This window comes from Patella vulgata, chromosome 2, assembly GCF_932274485.2.
Source record: "Patella vulgata chromosome 2, xgPatVulg1.2, whole genome shotgun sequence".
Lineage (NCBI taxonomy): Eukaryota > Metazoa > Mollusca > Gastropoda > Patellidae > Patella > Patella vulgata.
The window spans coordinates 19,362,531-19,376,507 of record NC_065880.2 but is presented as its reverse complement, the minus strand read 5'-3'; the positions used below and the strand labels follow the sequence as shown (position 1 = coordinate 19,376,507).

The window sequence follows — 13,977 nt, the reverse complement described above, 5'->3', positions numbered from 1 at the left end:
TTAAAAAAAATCTATAAAAAAAATAACATTTTAATTAAAAAAAAAAAAATAAGTGAAATAGAAAAAATCAAAAAAAGAATTCTGCACGTGGCCCATTGTCGTAATAGTGTCTTGATTATCCAGACTCAGTATAAAATCAGTCTACTACAGCTATCATTCGACTCGAGTGACCAGAAATACCTCGTGGCCCATTGTTGCTATAGTGTCTCGATTATCCTATGTGGCATAACTCGAGCGACAAGAAACAAGTTTGTAGTTATCTCCCCTTCCGAAAGGAAAAAGGTAAACAGACATCAACACGTGAAACACAATTTTTCCACCCATGACGTCTATATACTTGGATATATATGTATTTATACATATGCAAGTCAATAGAAATGTATAATTAATAGACTATAGAAGCCTAGCGTCATTTAGACTAGTTTATCCAGTCTATCTAGAACTAGGCCTACATACATAATGACGTTTGAAGTCATTGACTTTAATGACACCATTCGGCCTACTAGTGCGCAAGGCTTATGTAATGTTTTTAAAACACTTGGTCTCCCTGGGGTCGAATTTCAAAAGTAGTTAACAACTTTGAAACTAATCCTCGAAGTATAGGCCTACTACTACTAAGTAACCGGGGGGGGCGAATGGTTAGCACGTGCGCGCTGTATCATAAAGCCTGTCATATCATAAAGCCCGTCATTGAGTCAACTAGCGTGATTTCGAATCCCCGGTTGTACGTGACAAGGAGTAGGGTGACCTGTCAAACATCGTGGGTCTGTCGTTCAGATTATCCTGTACGTGGGATCTATGAAGAACGTATGGTATAGACTCGAGCGATAAGAAACCAGTCTATAGTTACCTCACATCAAGCCACAAGTAATTTTAACTAAAATCTATTAAAATTAAATTTTAAGTTACAATCGATCTTCTTGAAACGCATAAATTTAAAATTTCACTTTGATTTTAAAATCTATGTGCGCGCTGTATCATAAAGCCTGTCATATCATAAAGCCCGTCATTGAGTCAACTGGCGTGATTTCGAATCCCCGGTTGTACGTGACAAGGAGTAGGGTGACCTGTCAAACATCGTGGGTCTGTCGTTCAGATTATCCTGTACGTGGGATCTATGAAGAACGTATGGTATAGACTCGAGCGATAAGAAACCAGTCTATAGTTACCTCACATCAAGCCACAAGTAATTTTAACTAAAATCTATTAAAATTAAATTTTAAGTTACAATCGATCTTCTTGAAACGCATAAATTTAAAATTTCACTTTGATTTTAAAATCTATGTTAGTGATTTTAGCTTCAGTTTTGGTGAAACCCCTGCTCTCCCTGAGGTCATCGCTAGTCCCCCGCTACGACCACAGGAACGGGTAAGAGGTGTATGGTGGCATCTACAATTATGTTGACGTGAGATAACTAGACTCGTTTCTTGTCGTTCGAGTTTATACGTTCTTCATAGATCCCACACATAATAATCGAGATACTACTGCAACAATGGGCCACAAAATGTTTCTGGTCGCTCTAGTCTAATGATAGCTGTATACTGGGTCTGGATACACAAGACACTATTGCGACGATGGGCCACGTCGGGAATTATTTTTTATCTTTTCTTTTTCAATTTTTTTTTTTTTCATTTAATTTTTTTCTTAATATTATTTCTTTTTTATTTTTTTAAAATATATTTTATTTTTTTTTTATATATATAGATTTTTTTTTTCATTTTAAAAAGATTTTTTTTTTTTTTCATTTTAAAAAGATTTTTTTTTTTTTTAAATTTTTTAAAAAGATTTTTTTTTTTTAAATTTTTTAAAAAGATTTTTTTTTTTAAATTTTAAAAGATTATTTTTTTTTTACTAATATTTTTATTATTTTAAATGAAATACAAAAAAATAACCAAAAAAACGCTATTGCGACCATGGGCCACAATACAGCTGTATTAAATTGACAGGCATTATTTGAATTAGTAAAACGAGGAAGCCTATTTAATTTCAACAATTTCCATTAATTACTTTAAGAGTTATGGTCCTTGTTTCACTTTGTAAAACTTTGTGAGCGCTCTCTCAACATAAGTTATCATCCGGTCTGTATGAAATTTATGTGCATTATTTTATTTAGATCAGTAAAATTAAGAATCATATTAAATTTCAAGAATTTATCTTAACAACTTCTAGCATTATTGCCCTTGTGAATGCTCTAAAGACAAAAGTTATCATCCAATCTGTATTAAATTGATATGCATTATTTAGATTAGTGAAACAAAGATGCCTATTGAATTTCAGCAATTTCGGTGTCCCTTGTTTCACTTTGTTAAACCTTGTAAATGCTGAAAAACGTTCTATCAGCAAAAGTTATAATTAGATCTGTATTTGATATGTCATTTGTAAAAGCTCCAAAAGAATAAATATGTGACTGCTTGGACAATTTAGCTGCTGTGAACGTATGTTTTGTTGCCTGGCAATCTATCTTTACAGGTATATGATGATTTAAAAATATGCAAACCATATAAACGAATATGGTCAAAACAGCCATGAACCAGATTAGCCTAATTTGGTATGAAGCATTGGGTGGTGAGAAGACAAACTCTTGTCTATTTTCTGTGACCTTCAGTTCTAGATTTATGCCCCGTTTGTCAAAAACTTTTGTTAACGTCATAGAACCTACAGTTTTTAACTTAAAACTTTGTGTAAAGCATTTTGGTCATGAAAGGATGAACCCCTTCGATTTTCAGCACTCTGCAACCTTCTGTTCCGATAACTTTAGTTCTAATTAAGTGAGAGTGATGAAACTTGGTGTATAGTTTCATTACATCAGTACCTTGACTAAGTTCGATAATGAGCATTTTCTGCTCAGGGTAAGCAGAGTGATAAGCAATTTGATTGGCCGAGACTTTGGAACACAATAACTCTCCTTCTAATTGAGCTAGATTGTTAAAACTTGGTGTAGGTGTTTATTAGGTCAATGCCTTAATGGAGTGCGAAGATGAGCATTTTCTGCTTAGGGACACAATAACTTTAGTTCAAATTAAGTGTATAGCTTTAATACATCAATACCTTGACTAAGTTCGATAATGAACATTTTCTGCTGAAGGTAAGCAGAGCGATAAGCACTTTGGAAAACAACGACTCTCCTTCTAATTTAGGTAAAATGTTCAAACTTGGTGTAAGCATTCATTAGGTGAATCCCTTGATGGAGTTCGATGATGAGAATTTTCTGCTTAGGCTAAGGAGCGATAAGCAATTTGATTGGTCGAGACTTTGGAACATAATAACTCTGCTTTTAATTGAGGTAGACTGTTCAAACTTGATGTTCATTAGATGAATGTCTTGACTGAGTTCAATGATTAACATTTCGAGCTGAAGCTCAGCAGAGCTAATCAATTTCATTGGTCGATGCTTTGGGACAAGATAATCTTGATTCTATCTGATAGAGAGTGATGAAACTCAGTGTATAGTTATTTGATTGCTCGATACTTTTGAAAAAAATAAATGTGCGATTAATTAATATGTGTCATCTATTTATTTTGGGATTTCGGCGGGGGACATCAGCCTCACTGTTGGCTTGTTTTCTATTGATTTCATGTTCTTGTAGATGGTTTGAGAAAAATCGATGAGATTTCTTGTTTTTGCACTCTACATTGTGCAGTTTGGGGCATTTATTTTAAATCGTGTGTCAGAACCATATTGAAATTCATCAAAAAGGAGATTCCTTGAACAATTGCTGGTGGTCATATATTTGGTTGCCTAACAAAATGATTATTGGCTTTCTGGTGGATTGATACATCAATGAAATTTATTTGCATCTTCAGATAGTTTGCTATTAATGCTATTCAATTGGTGATCATTAAAATATTGAATTTATTATAATTTGTGTTTTTCAGTGGGAGAAATTAGAGATGTCATCAGCTGAAAGAAGAAAGATTATTTGTTCAGTCACATTTCATATTATAGCTATAACATGTGTGATATGGTCATTGTATGTTCTTATAGACAGAACCACAGAAGAGGTATCAAGTGGTAATTTAGACTGGCCTTTCTGGACGAAACTAATTGTTGTGGCTATAGGTTTCACAGGAGGATTAGTGTTTATGTATGTCCAGTGTAAAATGTACTTTCAACTGTGTTTAAGATGGAGAGGTTATAATAAAGTGATTAAGATAGAGAATGCACCTGAAGATGAGACTATAAGAGCAGAAGCAGCAGCTAAGATTAAAGCTCAAGCTAATGATGGTGGTAATACTAACAGTGTTGCTTTAGATGATATTGACTCATTTTGATGGTTCAGTTTTATGAAATATATATATAGGGTCGTAGTTCCCCTTTATTTAAATCAATTGGACATAGTTTGGCTCAAAATTAAAATTATTTTGGCAATTTTCAACTTAAAATGTGATATTCTTAAAGAAAAACATGATACAATATATTTTTTATGATAGATAATTTAAAAAACACTTCTGGGTGTGTATAAAATATAGACTGAATTTTTATACGCCCACATTGAAATGTGGTCATATATTGTCGTCGCCCCCTTCCGTCCGTCCGTCCGGCCGGCGTCCACAATTGCTTGTGGACGCTCTAGAGGCTAAAATTAATATCCGATTGACTTTCAATTTATATATAGTGTTTAAGGCCATGAGACGAAGAAGCCTATTGATTTTCAGCGATTTCCGATAATTACTGCCAGAGTTATGGCCCTTGATCACTTCAAAAAATCTTGTGGACGCTCTAGAGGCCAAAGTTAATATCTGATTGACTTTAAATTTATACACAGTGTTTAAGGTCATGAGACGAAGAAGCATATTGATTTTCAGCGATTTCCGATAATTACTGCCAGAGTTATGGCCCTTGATCACTTCAAAAAATCTTGTGGACGCTCTACAGGCCAAAGTTAATATCCGATTGACTTTAAATTAATACACAGTGTTTAAGGTCATGAGACGAAGAAGCCTATTGATTTTCAGCGATTTCCGATAATTACTGCCAGAGTTATGGCCCTTGATCACTTCAAAAAATCTTGAGGACGCTCTAGAGGCCAAAGTTAATATCCAATTGACTTTAAATTTATACACAGTGTTTAAGGCCATGAGACGAAGAAGCCTATTGATATTCAGCGATTTCCGATAATAACTGCCAGAGTTATGGCCCTTGATCACTTCAAAAAATCTTGTGGACGCTCTAGAGGGTAAAGTTTATATCGGATTGACTTTAAATTTATACACAGTGTTTAAGGTCATGAGACGAATAATTACTGCCAGAGTTATGGCCCTTGATCACTTTAAAAAACCTTGTGGATGCTCTAAAGTCTAAAGTTAATCTCATTGACTTTAAATTTATACACAGTGTTTGAGGTCACGAGGCGAAGAATCCTATTTATTTTCAAAGATTTCTGATAACTACTGGCAAAGGTATGGCCCTTGATCACTTTGAAAAATCTTGTGGACACCCTAGAGGCCAAAGTTAATATATGATTGACTTCAGATTGATACACAGAGTTTAAGATCTTGAGGCGAACAAGTATATTGATTTTCAATGAATTTTTATGACTTGGAACAGCTAAATCCATGATATAGTATTAAAAGTTTTGTATACTAAACGTTAGCATGGGGCATAACTTTATAAAAACCAAACAAATTCTAATGGTTTCTTGAGTTGTTGCTCTTAATCAGATTTTAGTGTATTATAAATGTTTCATTACCGAAAAAAGTAAAAATATGCGACAACTCTTGTTGACTGCCCGGACGATTTAGCTGCTGTGGGCGTATGTTTCGTTGCCTGGCAACCTATCTTTATCAAAAACATAATAGTGCTAATAAGGACCTTGAGGAAATAGTGGTTCTATATATGTATGATTTATAGAGGACCTTAATTTAAAGGAATTAATGGTTGTGTATATATGGTTGTATAAGAGAGATAGGTCAGATGAAACATTTCATTTTACTTATGTAACATAAACCTATTAACTTTATTGAAGTGTGTAATCCTATTAAACAATACCGAAAGCTTTTTAACCTTTGATTCTTACAGTTTGCATTACTTGTATTGGAGTCGATGTAAATGTACAAGTGTATGGGATTTGTCTCCCTTGTACATCAGGAATATCTTCTTTATTTAAGTCACAAATGTAAATCTGTAAAGAATATGGTCCACTAGTTTCTATATTTCGACTATATAGCGGTACTCAAATCAACTTTTAAAAACTATTTAGGGTTCCAAGCATTATCTTTAATGAAAGAAAGACTCTAGACATTTCAATATGGCATCCTTCAGATTATGCATGGCCATAATATAAGTGAATTGAATCAGATTTTATGTATGGAGATAATTATTGAGCAATTCAGTGGATAGTGATGTCCCTAACTCTTTGTTTAATTGCAGAATGCACTTGGATATGAAATTAGAAGTTTGTGATTAGTTGATTGAGTAACTGTGATCTTTATCTTTATCATTGAATTTTATTTACACCTTTATTGTCAGATAGTGGCATCTAGAGACAAGTATGATTCAAATGAACATGCTCAATTTTATATTTTTAAATCTATATAGCATTTATATAAAATATAGCATTAATTCTACAAAGTTATTCTTTTGTATATATATACATTTAATATGCATGTGGTGAACAAATGTAATCAAGACATGCAACACATAGAGCCTGTAAGAATAATTTTGTGTATTTAGTTATATCTACTGTACTAATATTTGAAGTTCATTGGGCCTTTATGTTTTTTTAAAATTACATGAATATGTCTGATATGATTATAAAGATGTATTTACTACTTAAAGTAGATAGTAGGAAAGTTTGTTGTTTTTCATTGTAAATATATATATGAATTTATAAATACAGATATTTATTTAAGGGTCCTATTGTAAATTAAGAATCTTTATTGTAATTTTAGACTTGAATGCATTTTTGCTATATTTACAGTAGGCCTTTAATGTTTCGATGTAATTTCAAAATCATACATGAAAGGCCTTTAATGTTTCAATGTAATTTCAAAATCATATATTAACTCATCTTCAATATAAGGCTTGATCTTGCTTTAACACCGTACATCTTATCAAGGTGATCACATAATACCCTGCATATTTCGGAACTAAATTCGATTGGGTATTCACCCAGCTTTCCAGATAAAATGTCTACTTGTGATAATTAGTTGCAGAGTTTCCATGTCAAGGTTTCCATGGAAGTCACTATAGTTGATTTGAATGTCTTAGTGTCACAATTTCTGATTGAACTCTACTGTTTACATGTCTGCAGTAAAGTGAGAAACCGTAGCTACAAGTTTGGGAATTGCAAAGTAATCTAGCAACGTCAAGATGTTGTAAAACTTGCAGCATTTGCTTCAGGAACGTGATATTAACTGTAATGCACACATGAAATACATCTAGAATAAGCTATATTTTAAATACTGCAATTTGTGTTATATTAAAGGAGTAGATTAATCCAAACTGCAGGGGTTTGGGGAAATATTTTAACTTGTATGTACCGGTATACTTGATAAGGAAGTGAGATCTGGGATGTTTACAGACAGCAAAGTATATAATAGGTAAAAAGCTTTGTGATGTATACACCTTACTTTAAATTTAGATAATAGCTTGTCTTTGTTTACACCCAAAGAATATAATGTCAATTAGATAGGACATGCATTGAATAAAATACAAAATTTGCTAAAGAAGTTTGACTCCAGCAAATTCCATATCTTGAGTACCCTAAGAGATGATCATGTGCTACTTTTTTGAGTTTTAATTTTCAAAAGGTATCCATTAAATTTCCATAAATAGTAATACGCTGACCTTAATGGATGTAAGTAATACAAATGGTAAATAATGATCCCATGTTATGTCAATACTAATGCATTCTTAAAATTTGATTAATAAAACAAATAGAACACATTCCGTAGTTTGTATAAAAATGCTGAATTATTTGCATAATATGACTTGTATTAAATCAAAGTAAATCGTAATCATATAAACTTAAAAACTTTGTACGTTTTATATGCCTTCATTGAAATGTGGTTGTATATTGTTGTTACCTCTGTCTATCGATCTGCCCTCCGAAAATTCCTTGTGAACACTCCAGAGGCTAAAGTTTTTATCAGTTGACCTTAAATTTAAAATTTATTCTTGAAAATTATATGTAATGTTCATGAGAAGAAGCCTATTTAGTTTCAACTGTTTTTGTTAATTATTTGAAGAGTTTTTGCCTTTGATTAAGCTGAAAAATCTTTTGGACACTAATAGAGTAGAGGCTAAAGTTATCATCATATGGCAAGAACCTTTGTGAACTGCTCGGAGGACTTGGCTTCTATCAGAATATGTATCATTGCCTGGCAACTTACCTTTAAAGTCACTGTCTCCATTTACTTACACAGGACACAGTAAAACAGTGACTTTAAAGGCTTTGACTTAAACCGGATGTAGTGGTAGATTGATGTTTTTAAAAAGGTTCACCCAAGAGGTTAACAGTCTTGGGCTACCAGATATATCAGCATAATGGTGGTACACTTTTGTATTCTTCAGTTCAAGTTTAAAATTCATTATAAATTAAGCGTGACCCATACTGTAAAAAGAACAAAGTAATTGATAGTATTGCGTCCTTTTAAAGATTGTTTTTTTTTTAAATAACATGTAAATATTTGTTAATACATCACATTTTATTACAGCATTTCCAAAATTTCAAGACTACTATTGAAAAGATTCCAAATACTTGAAAATACTGAATAATTTTATGACATCATTTTTTTGTATCTTTTGTTGTTTAATTAATGTTATAGATGAAAAATGAATCTAATATTTATTGTAGTTGTTTGAAAACTAAGTTTTATTGTTTCATCTTTTGTAAATTTAGTTTTTTGTTTTAATCGGCTAAATATATCAGTGAATATTAAATAAGTTATATTAGTCAAACTGAAATAGACATAATTTGTCTACTTTTAAAAATAGTTATACATGTCTATCAAATTAATTTACTGTTTACTTTTTTTAAATGTAGATATGGTTATTACTCATCTAACTGTTGTTAATGTACTTGTTTGTATATAGTTGTTAATTTTTGACTAATATATAATGAGTGATTTATTATATATGATAGATGTATTATTTTTCATAATAAAATAACTATTTGAAAATCAGGATTCTGTGTTTCCGAGAACAATGTCTATTATTTGATTGATAAAGAGTCTGTTTAATTAACTTTGATTGGTTTTGGGAGGTGGAACTTTATCTGCATTAGAAATATTAGGAGTTTTCACCATCAGTGAGAAAAAATAGTTACTCCAGTGACATCAATTCGACTATATTGCACAAACGACTATATAGCACAAACATATAAAGCAAGAATAAGAATTGACAAATTGTTTTAATACATCTTAACAAATTATCCTTTATATTCGACTTTGCCATGGTTATTTTCAAACAAGAATAAGTAGAAAACATCCACATTTGGTTTAGAAATCCTGTATCCTCACCCGATATATTATTTTTTTGACAATCAATTTGACTGCACAGTTCAACCAGGCATGTACAATACAATATACACAATTTAAAGTGCTTTTCAAGATCAGCAAACACTCTTGCAAAATATTTTGCTCCAAGTAGGTCAATTGATTGATTTTTGAAAAATTGGCAAGACAAGGGTTGTACAGTGCAGGAGGACCACACAATACATTAACAACTACACAAGACAAACCCACGGAGAATTTAAATTAAATGCCTAGAGTTGGGAACTCAGATCCACAGATAAAGCTTTTCTTTGGCATTCCAATTATTAAGATACAAATTTTACCAGTTGTGATGAGAATATTTGAGTATATTTAAAGGAGCTAAGTCGCTAATACTTGGGACCTAGAAATTGACACAAATGGGGCGCAACACATACAATAATGTAATATACATGTAAATTGATTTACATTCAATCGTTTCTGTTTTTACTGTAATTTTTAATCAGTTAGGTTCGGCGAAATACGCCAGTATTCTCAATCGAATTTCAATCTCTAACGTCTGGTTATTCCAGTCTACGCTGATATTATTTATTGGGCTTACTCTCCAGATAAGAATATAGCGTCACCGTTTGACATGACTTGTGGAATATGCCTTGTCTCGTTTTTAGAGTCCCTTATTACAAATAGCGCTGAAACGCATTATGGTACACGATTCGTGTACCAATTGTAAAATGTTTATTTTGTCTTAAATATTGGATATCAGAAGGCCATCTTTTCCTGGTAAGATCACAACATCAATTTTGATTTTAACCGACAAATAAATTGTGTTTTCAATGTCGAAGATTTTGGATGATATTGAGTTAGAGACTTAGCTACTTTAAGTCTCAGTTGCTTTAGGTTTATTTACAGCTTGTCATCCATCACACATAATATTAGTCTGGTTATGAATTCCACAGAGATCTTCTACATACATTTTAATCTCACTTCTGACAATACATAACACACAAGCCATTGATAATAAATATATCTGTATTACATCTAATATAAATAAGAAACTTTTACATATAATATATTATTGTGTAAAAATATTAACAACTTTCCATGGTTTCAACAGTTATAATCGTAGCCAGTATGTAAGGCTTGCCATATTGTTTCTGCATATTGTGGAGTAACTTTGTTCCCGGTTATAATTTTTTTCTTTAATATATCACAAATTCTTGGTTTAGCGGATGTCCACATAGTAAATCCGTCAACGTTCACATGACGTAATTTTAATATTCTGACTAGAACACCTGTTATAAACACATCTTCTATATTTAAATATGGCACATACTGGGCTGTCCATACAACTTTACCCAGTATATCACCAGACAATAAATATGTATTACCTGCCATGTAATCTGGATATGTATGGGGTGGAAACAATGATTTAGGAACAGCCCATTTACCTACTCTTTTCACATGCGACTCTGAATAGAGATGTCCTATCACTGATCGTGCAACCCCATGTTGTTTTAGAAATTCTATTAATAAAGGCACATTTGTAAAGGTGTCTTCATCTGCTTTTAAAACATATTTTGTGCCTTCACAATTTTCAGACACCCACTGCAAACCATTGAGGATTTTTGTTGTCAGATTAAAATAGGAATCAATGTAATTTCCTTGCACAATATCGTTAAATATCTCTGCTTCTTGTTTGATTATAAATTCCATCTCAGGAAGTTTGTACTTTCCAAACAAAAACACAAGTTTAACTGTCTTTTCTAAATTAACACCCGGCCAGTTTTCACCACCCCAAGTTCTGCGTATAGTATGTCGGTGAATTTTGTTGGTATGGACAGATGGCACTAAAATGATTAAATATGGAAACTCTTCACAGAAGTTCCTCGGTTGGATCAAAAATTCATGATTTATTCCATTGATTTTGTTTGGTTTCATAGAATAATATTTAGATTGATCAAAGAAGTTTGTGTTTTCGCGAATTTCAAACGAAAAGTTGGTATTTTCTGAGAGTCTCAACATTGTGGTTGTTTCTGGAATCAAGTTATGATGAACAGAAAACAGTTGAATAGGGTAAGGGAGCTTAAATTTAGATTTAGTTTTATGTAGAATAGTCAATATAACTAACAGTAAAATAATTATTGCAAAAATGAATAGTTGTTTTATCTTAAAACTGTTCAATACCATATTAGAGAATTTCTTGAGGGTTTTCCTATCATCTAAAATATAAAATGACAAACAAAATACAAAATAAAATGTTCAGCAGTTAAGTTAAATGGGACTCATTATCCTACAATGAAAAATAATCATAGTCTTCCATAAAACTAGAAATTTAATTAGAAAACATTTTCAGTGCAAGTTGAACTTCGAATACTGTACCATAGAAATACATACGTATTATTTTATAAATATTATAAAAGTATTATTTTTAATGCTTGATATCTGTGATAAATGTCATACATTACAACCATATCGTTTTGTAAAGATGTGTCCTCATAGATGTTACATCCGTAACACGACTACCAGGAATTAATGGATACATACCTGTCAAAATATACGACAAAACCTTTTAGTCAACAGAAACCATTTCACTAAAGGGTGCATATATGAGAAGTTGTACCTTTATCTTTGAGCACTTCCTGCTTCATGGAACACTATTCTAAAAATAGACTGGTATCAAATTTCCCAAGACTACCAGAAGCCTTTTCTATTAATAATTTGCGACCTATATAGTATCTACACATATAATTGGAATTTAGATTGATAATGAACCTGGCCGTTTGGTAAACATTTGGAAATATTTTTGTATTTCAACATTATTTCTACTCTTCCATTGACCAGCCAGAAAAAAAATCCTCTGTTTACAATTTTCTTTCTTGATAAGTTATGAAAACATGTAGGTTCCTATGCATATGGATAAACCTGCAACTTGGAAATTTTTTTTTATCAATTGCTAGTTTTAGGTTTTGACTCAATGTTTTATATTGAAAACTCAGAATAAACAATTCAGACTTGTTATCTATCAACGAAGATTTCAAAAAAATATTCTGAGAAATTCAACTTTTCGTATTTTACATAGTGTAAAAATCTCTGTTTTAATGTTTTATTTGCATAGCTAGGATTGTAGTTTCTATACTATATGTGCAATTCTTAAAACCAGGTCAACAATATATACATTACTCTACTTGATATTATTACGCATATACTATACTAGATATTTAATTAATTAAACAGATATTATGTAAGCGCTAAATCTGCTTATTGCAGGTCTTTCTTTCAGCCTTAAATGTTATATAAATTATTAATTTGACATTTATTACCATGACAAGGCCAATCAACTCTCAATGCCATCGGATGGCTTGGATTTTAGGTAGATTAGAACGGTTCGCTTAATTAATGATTAAATTTTAAAATGGAGAAGCGAGGCCAAGACTTGAATGTACGGTGGTTACGATCAATGCACACATCTTGTCAAATCTACAACCACAGATAACTTTGCTCAAAATAAAGTAATTTAAATGAAATTTTCAATATAGCCTATTCATTTTATCTGTTATAACGAGAACTAACAGATTTTTATCTAAGTCTTACACAATGTATCCATAAATATATAAGTGTGTGATTTTGTTGTATAAAAACTATCAAAGTTGTTTTCTAGGACAACTCTATTTATAATTTATATTTTTTTCCTTCCATAAATAAACACATGGAACTTTTAGTGGTGTTGTCATCTCTGAAAGGCCAAAACACCTGTGTTTACAGTTACCCAACACTTTTTTTCTCGCCCTATTTCCCCCGAAGTCCTATAAATTGGTTTTGGCATGATTTTCTGCAACACTGAAACTTCTGTATATTTAGAACAGTCTGAAGCCTCTGTGAAAATTGTGACTTCCCGGTTTATAGGTCCGTTTAAAACACTTAAAGCAATGTAAAAAACAGTTGTGTACTGGTACAATCAATAAAATCTAATAATAATGTGAGTTTGAATTTCATATAGTGTATAATTTTTAGGGTAAAAACTGACCGGAAAGGAATGCTGTCTGGACCCGACCTTGCCAGTGGTTTGTGCTAATAGTAAAATTTTGCCCCGTTTGACTGTGAAGTCGTGTTTTGATATTAACTTTATTTTAAAATCATGATATATACCGGTACATTTTTCCAGAGCAAAGTAACCCATGTTGTCGATCTATTCATTACTCCTTATATTCAAATCATGATTTTTGTATTAATCCACGAGGATTCGGATTACAGAATTGCGCCGATCATCATCATGATCTGAAGCAGATATGAGATTCCTGAGTATTTAGAGTACTAATCCACCCACTAAAAAATGTCCAAATTCTCCCACCTTCCACTCTTGACAAAATCCATCCCAGACTCAAATGGGCACTTACATTTAACTGCTATCCCTATGGTGTAAAAATCACCTAGCCAGTAGACTTTTATGTTCAAATAAATTGTTGCATTACAGACAAATTGGTAGACAATATACAGAGAGAGAATGGAGATATTTTTGGTGACAATCCATACCCTACTTAAAATG

The 13,977-nt window shown here is 32.0% G+C and overlaps 2 protein-coding genes across 4 annotated transcripts in view; one reads left to right on the top strand and one right to left on the bottom strand.

Annotated features, from left to right (window-relative positions):
- Positions 1-9,125, top strand: part of LOC126809586 (E3 ubiquitin-protein ligase MARCHF8) — a 31,722-nt gene extending 22,597 nt beyond the window's left edge. For all 3 annotated transcript variants that reach the window (XM_050534216.2, XM_050534217.2, XM_050534218.2), the window contains one exon: positions 3,876-9,125. In XM_050534216.2, coding sequence (XP_050390173.1) covers positions 3,876-4,271 — 396 coding nt within the window. In that variant the 3' untranslated portion in view covers positions 4,272-9,125. The remainder of the gene's footprint in view (positions 1-3,875) is intronic.
- A 1,314-nt stretch (positions 9,126-10,439) lies between these two features.
- On the bottom strand, positions 10,440-12,463 carry LOC130010794 (beta-1,3-galactosyltransferase 1-like). The gene is made up of 2 exons (XM_056098858.1): positions 11,979-12,463; positions 10,440-11,653 (listed from the first exon to the last, which is right to left on the bottom strand). Exon 2 carries the CDS (start codon positions 11,619-11,621, stop codon positions 10,542-10,544), a length of 1,080 nt encoding a protein of 359 aa, XP_055954833.1. The 5' UTR covers positions 11,622-11,653; positions 11,979-12,463; the 3' UTR covers positions 10,440-10,541.
- Positions 12,464-13,977: the final 1,514 nt, after the last annotated feature.

Excerpts from the sequence above, each read along its gene's own strand:
- LOC130010794 (XM_056098858.1), bottom strand. The coding sequence starts at position 11,621 with ATGGTATTGAACAGTTTTAAGATAAAACAACTATTCATTTTTGCAATA.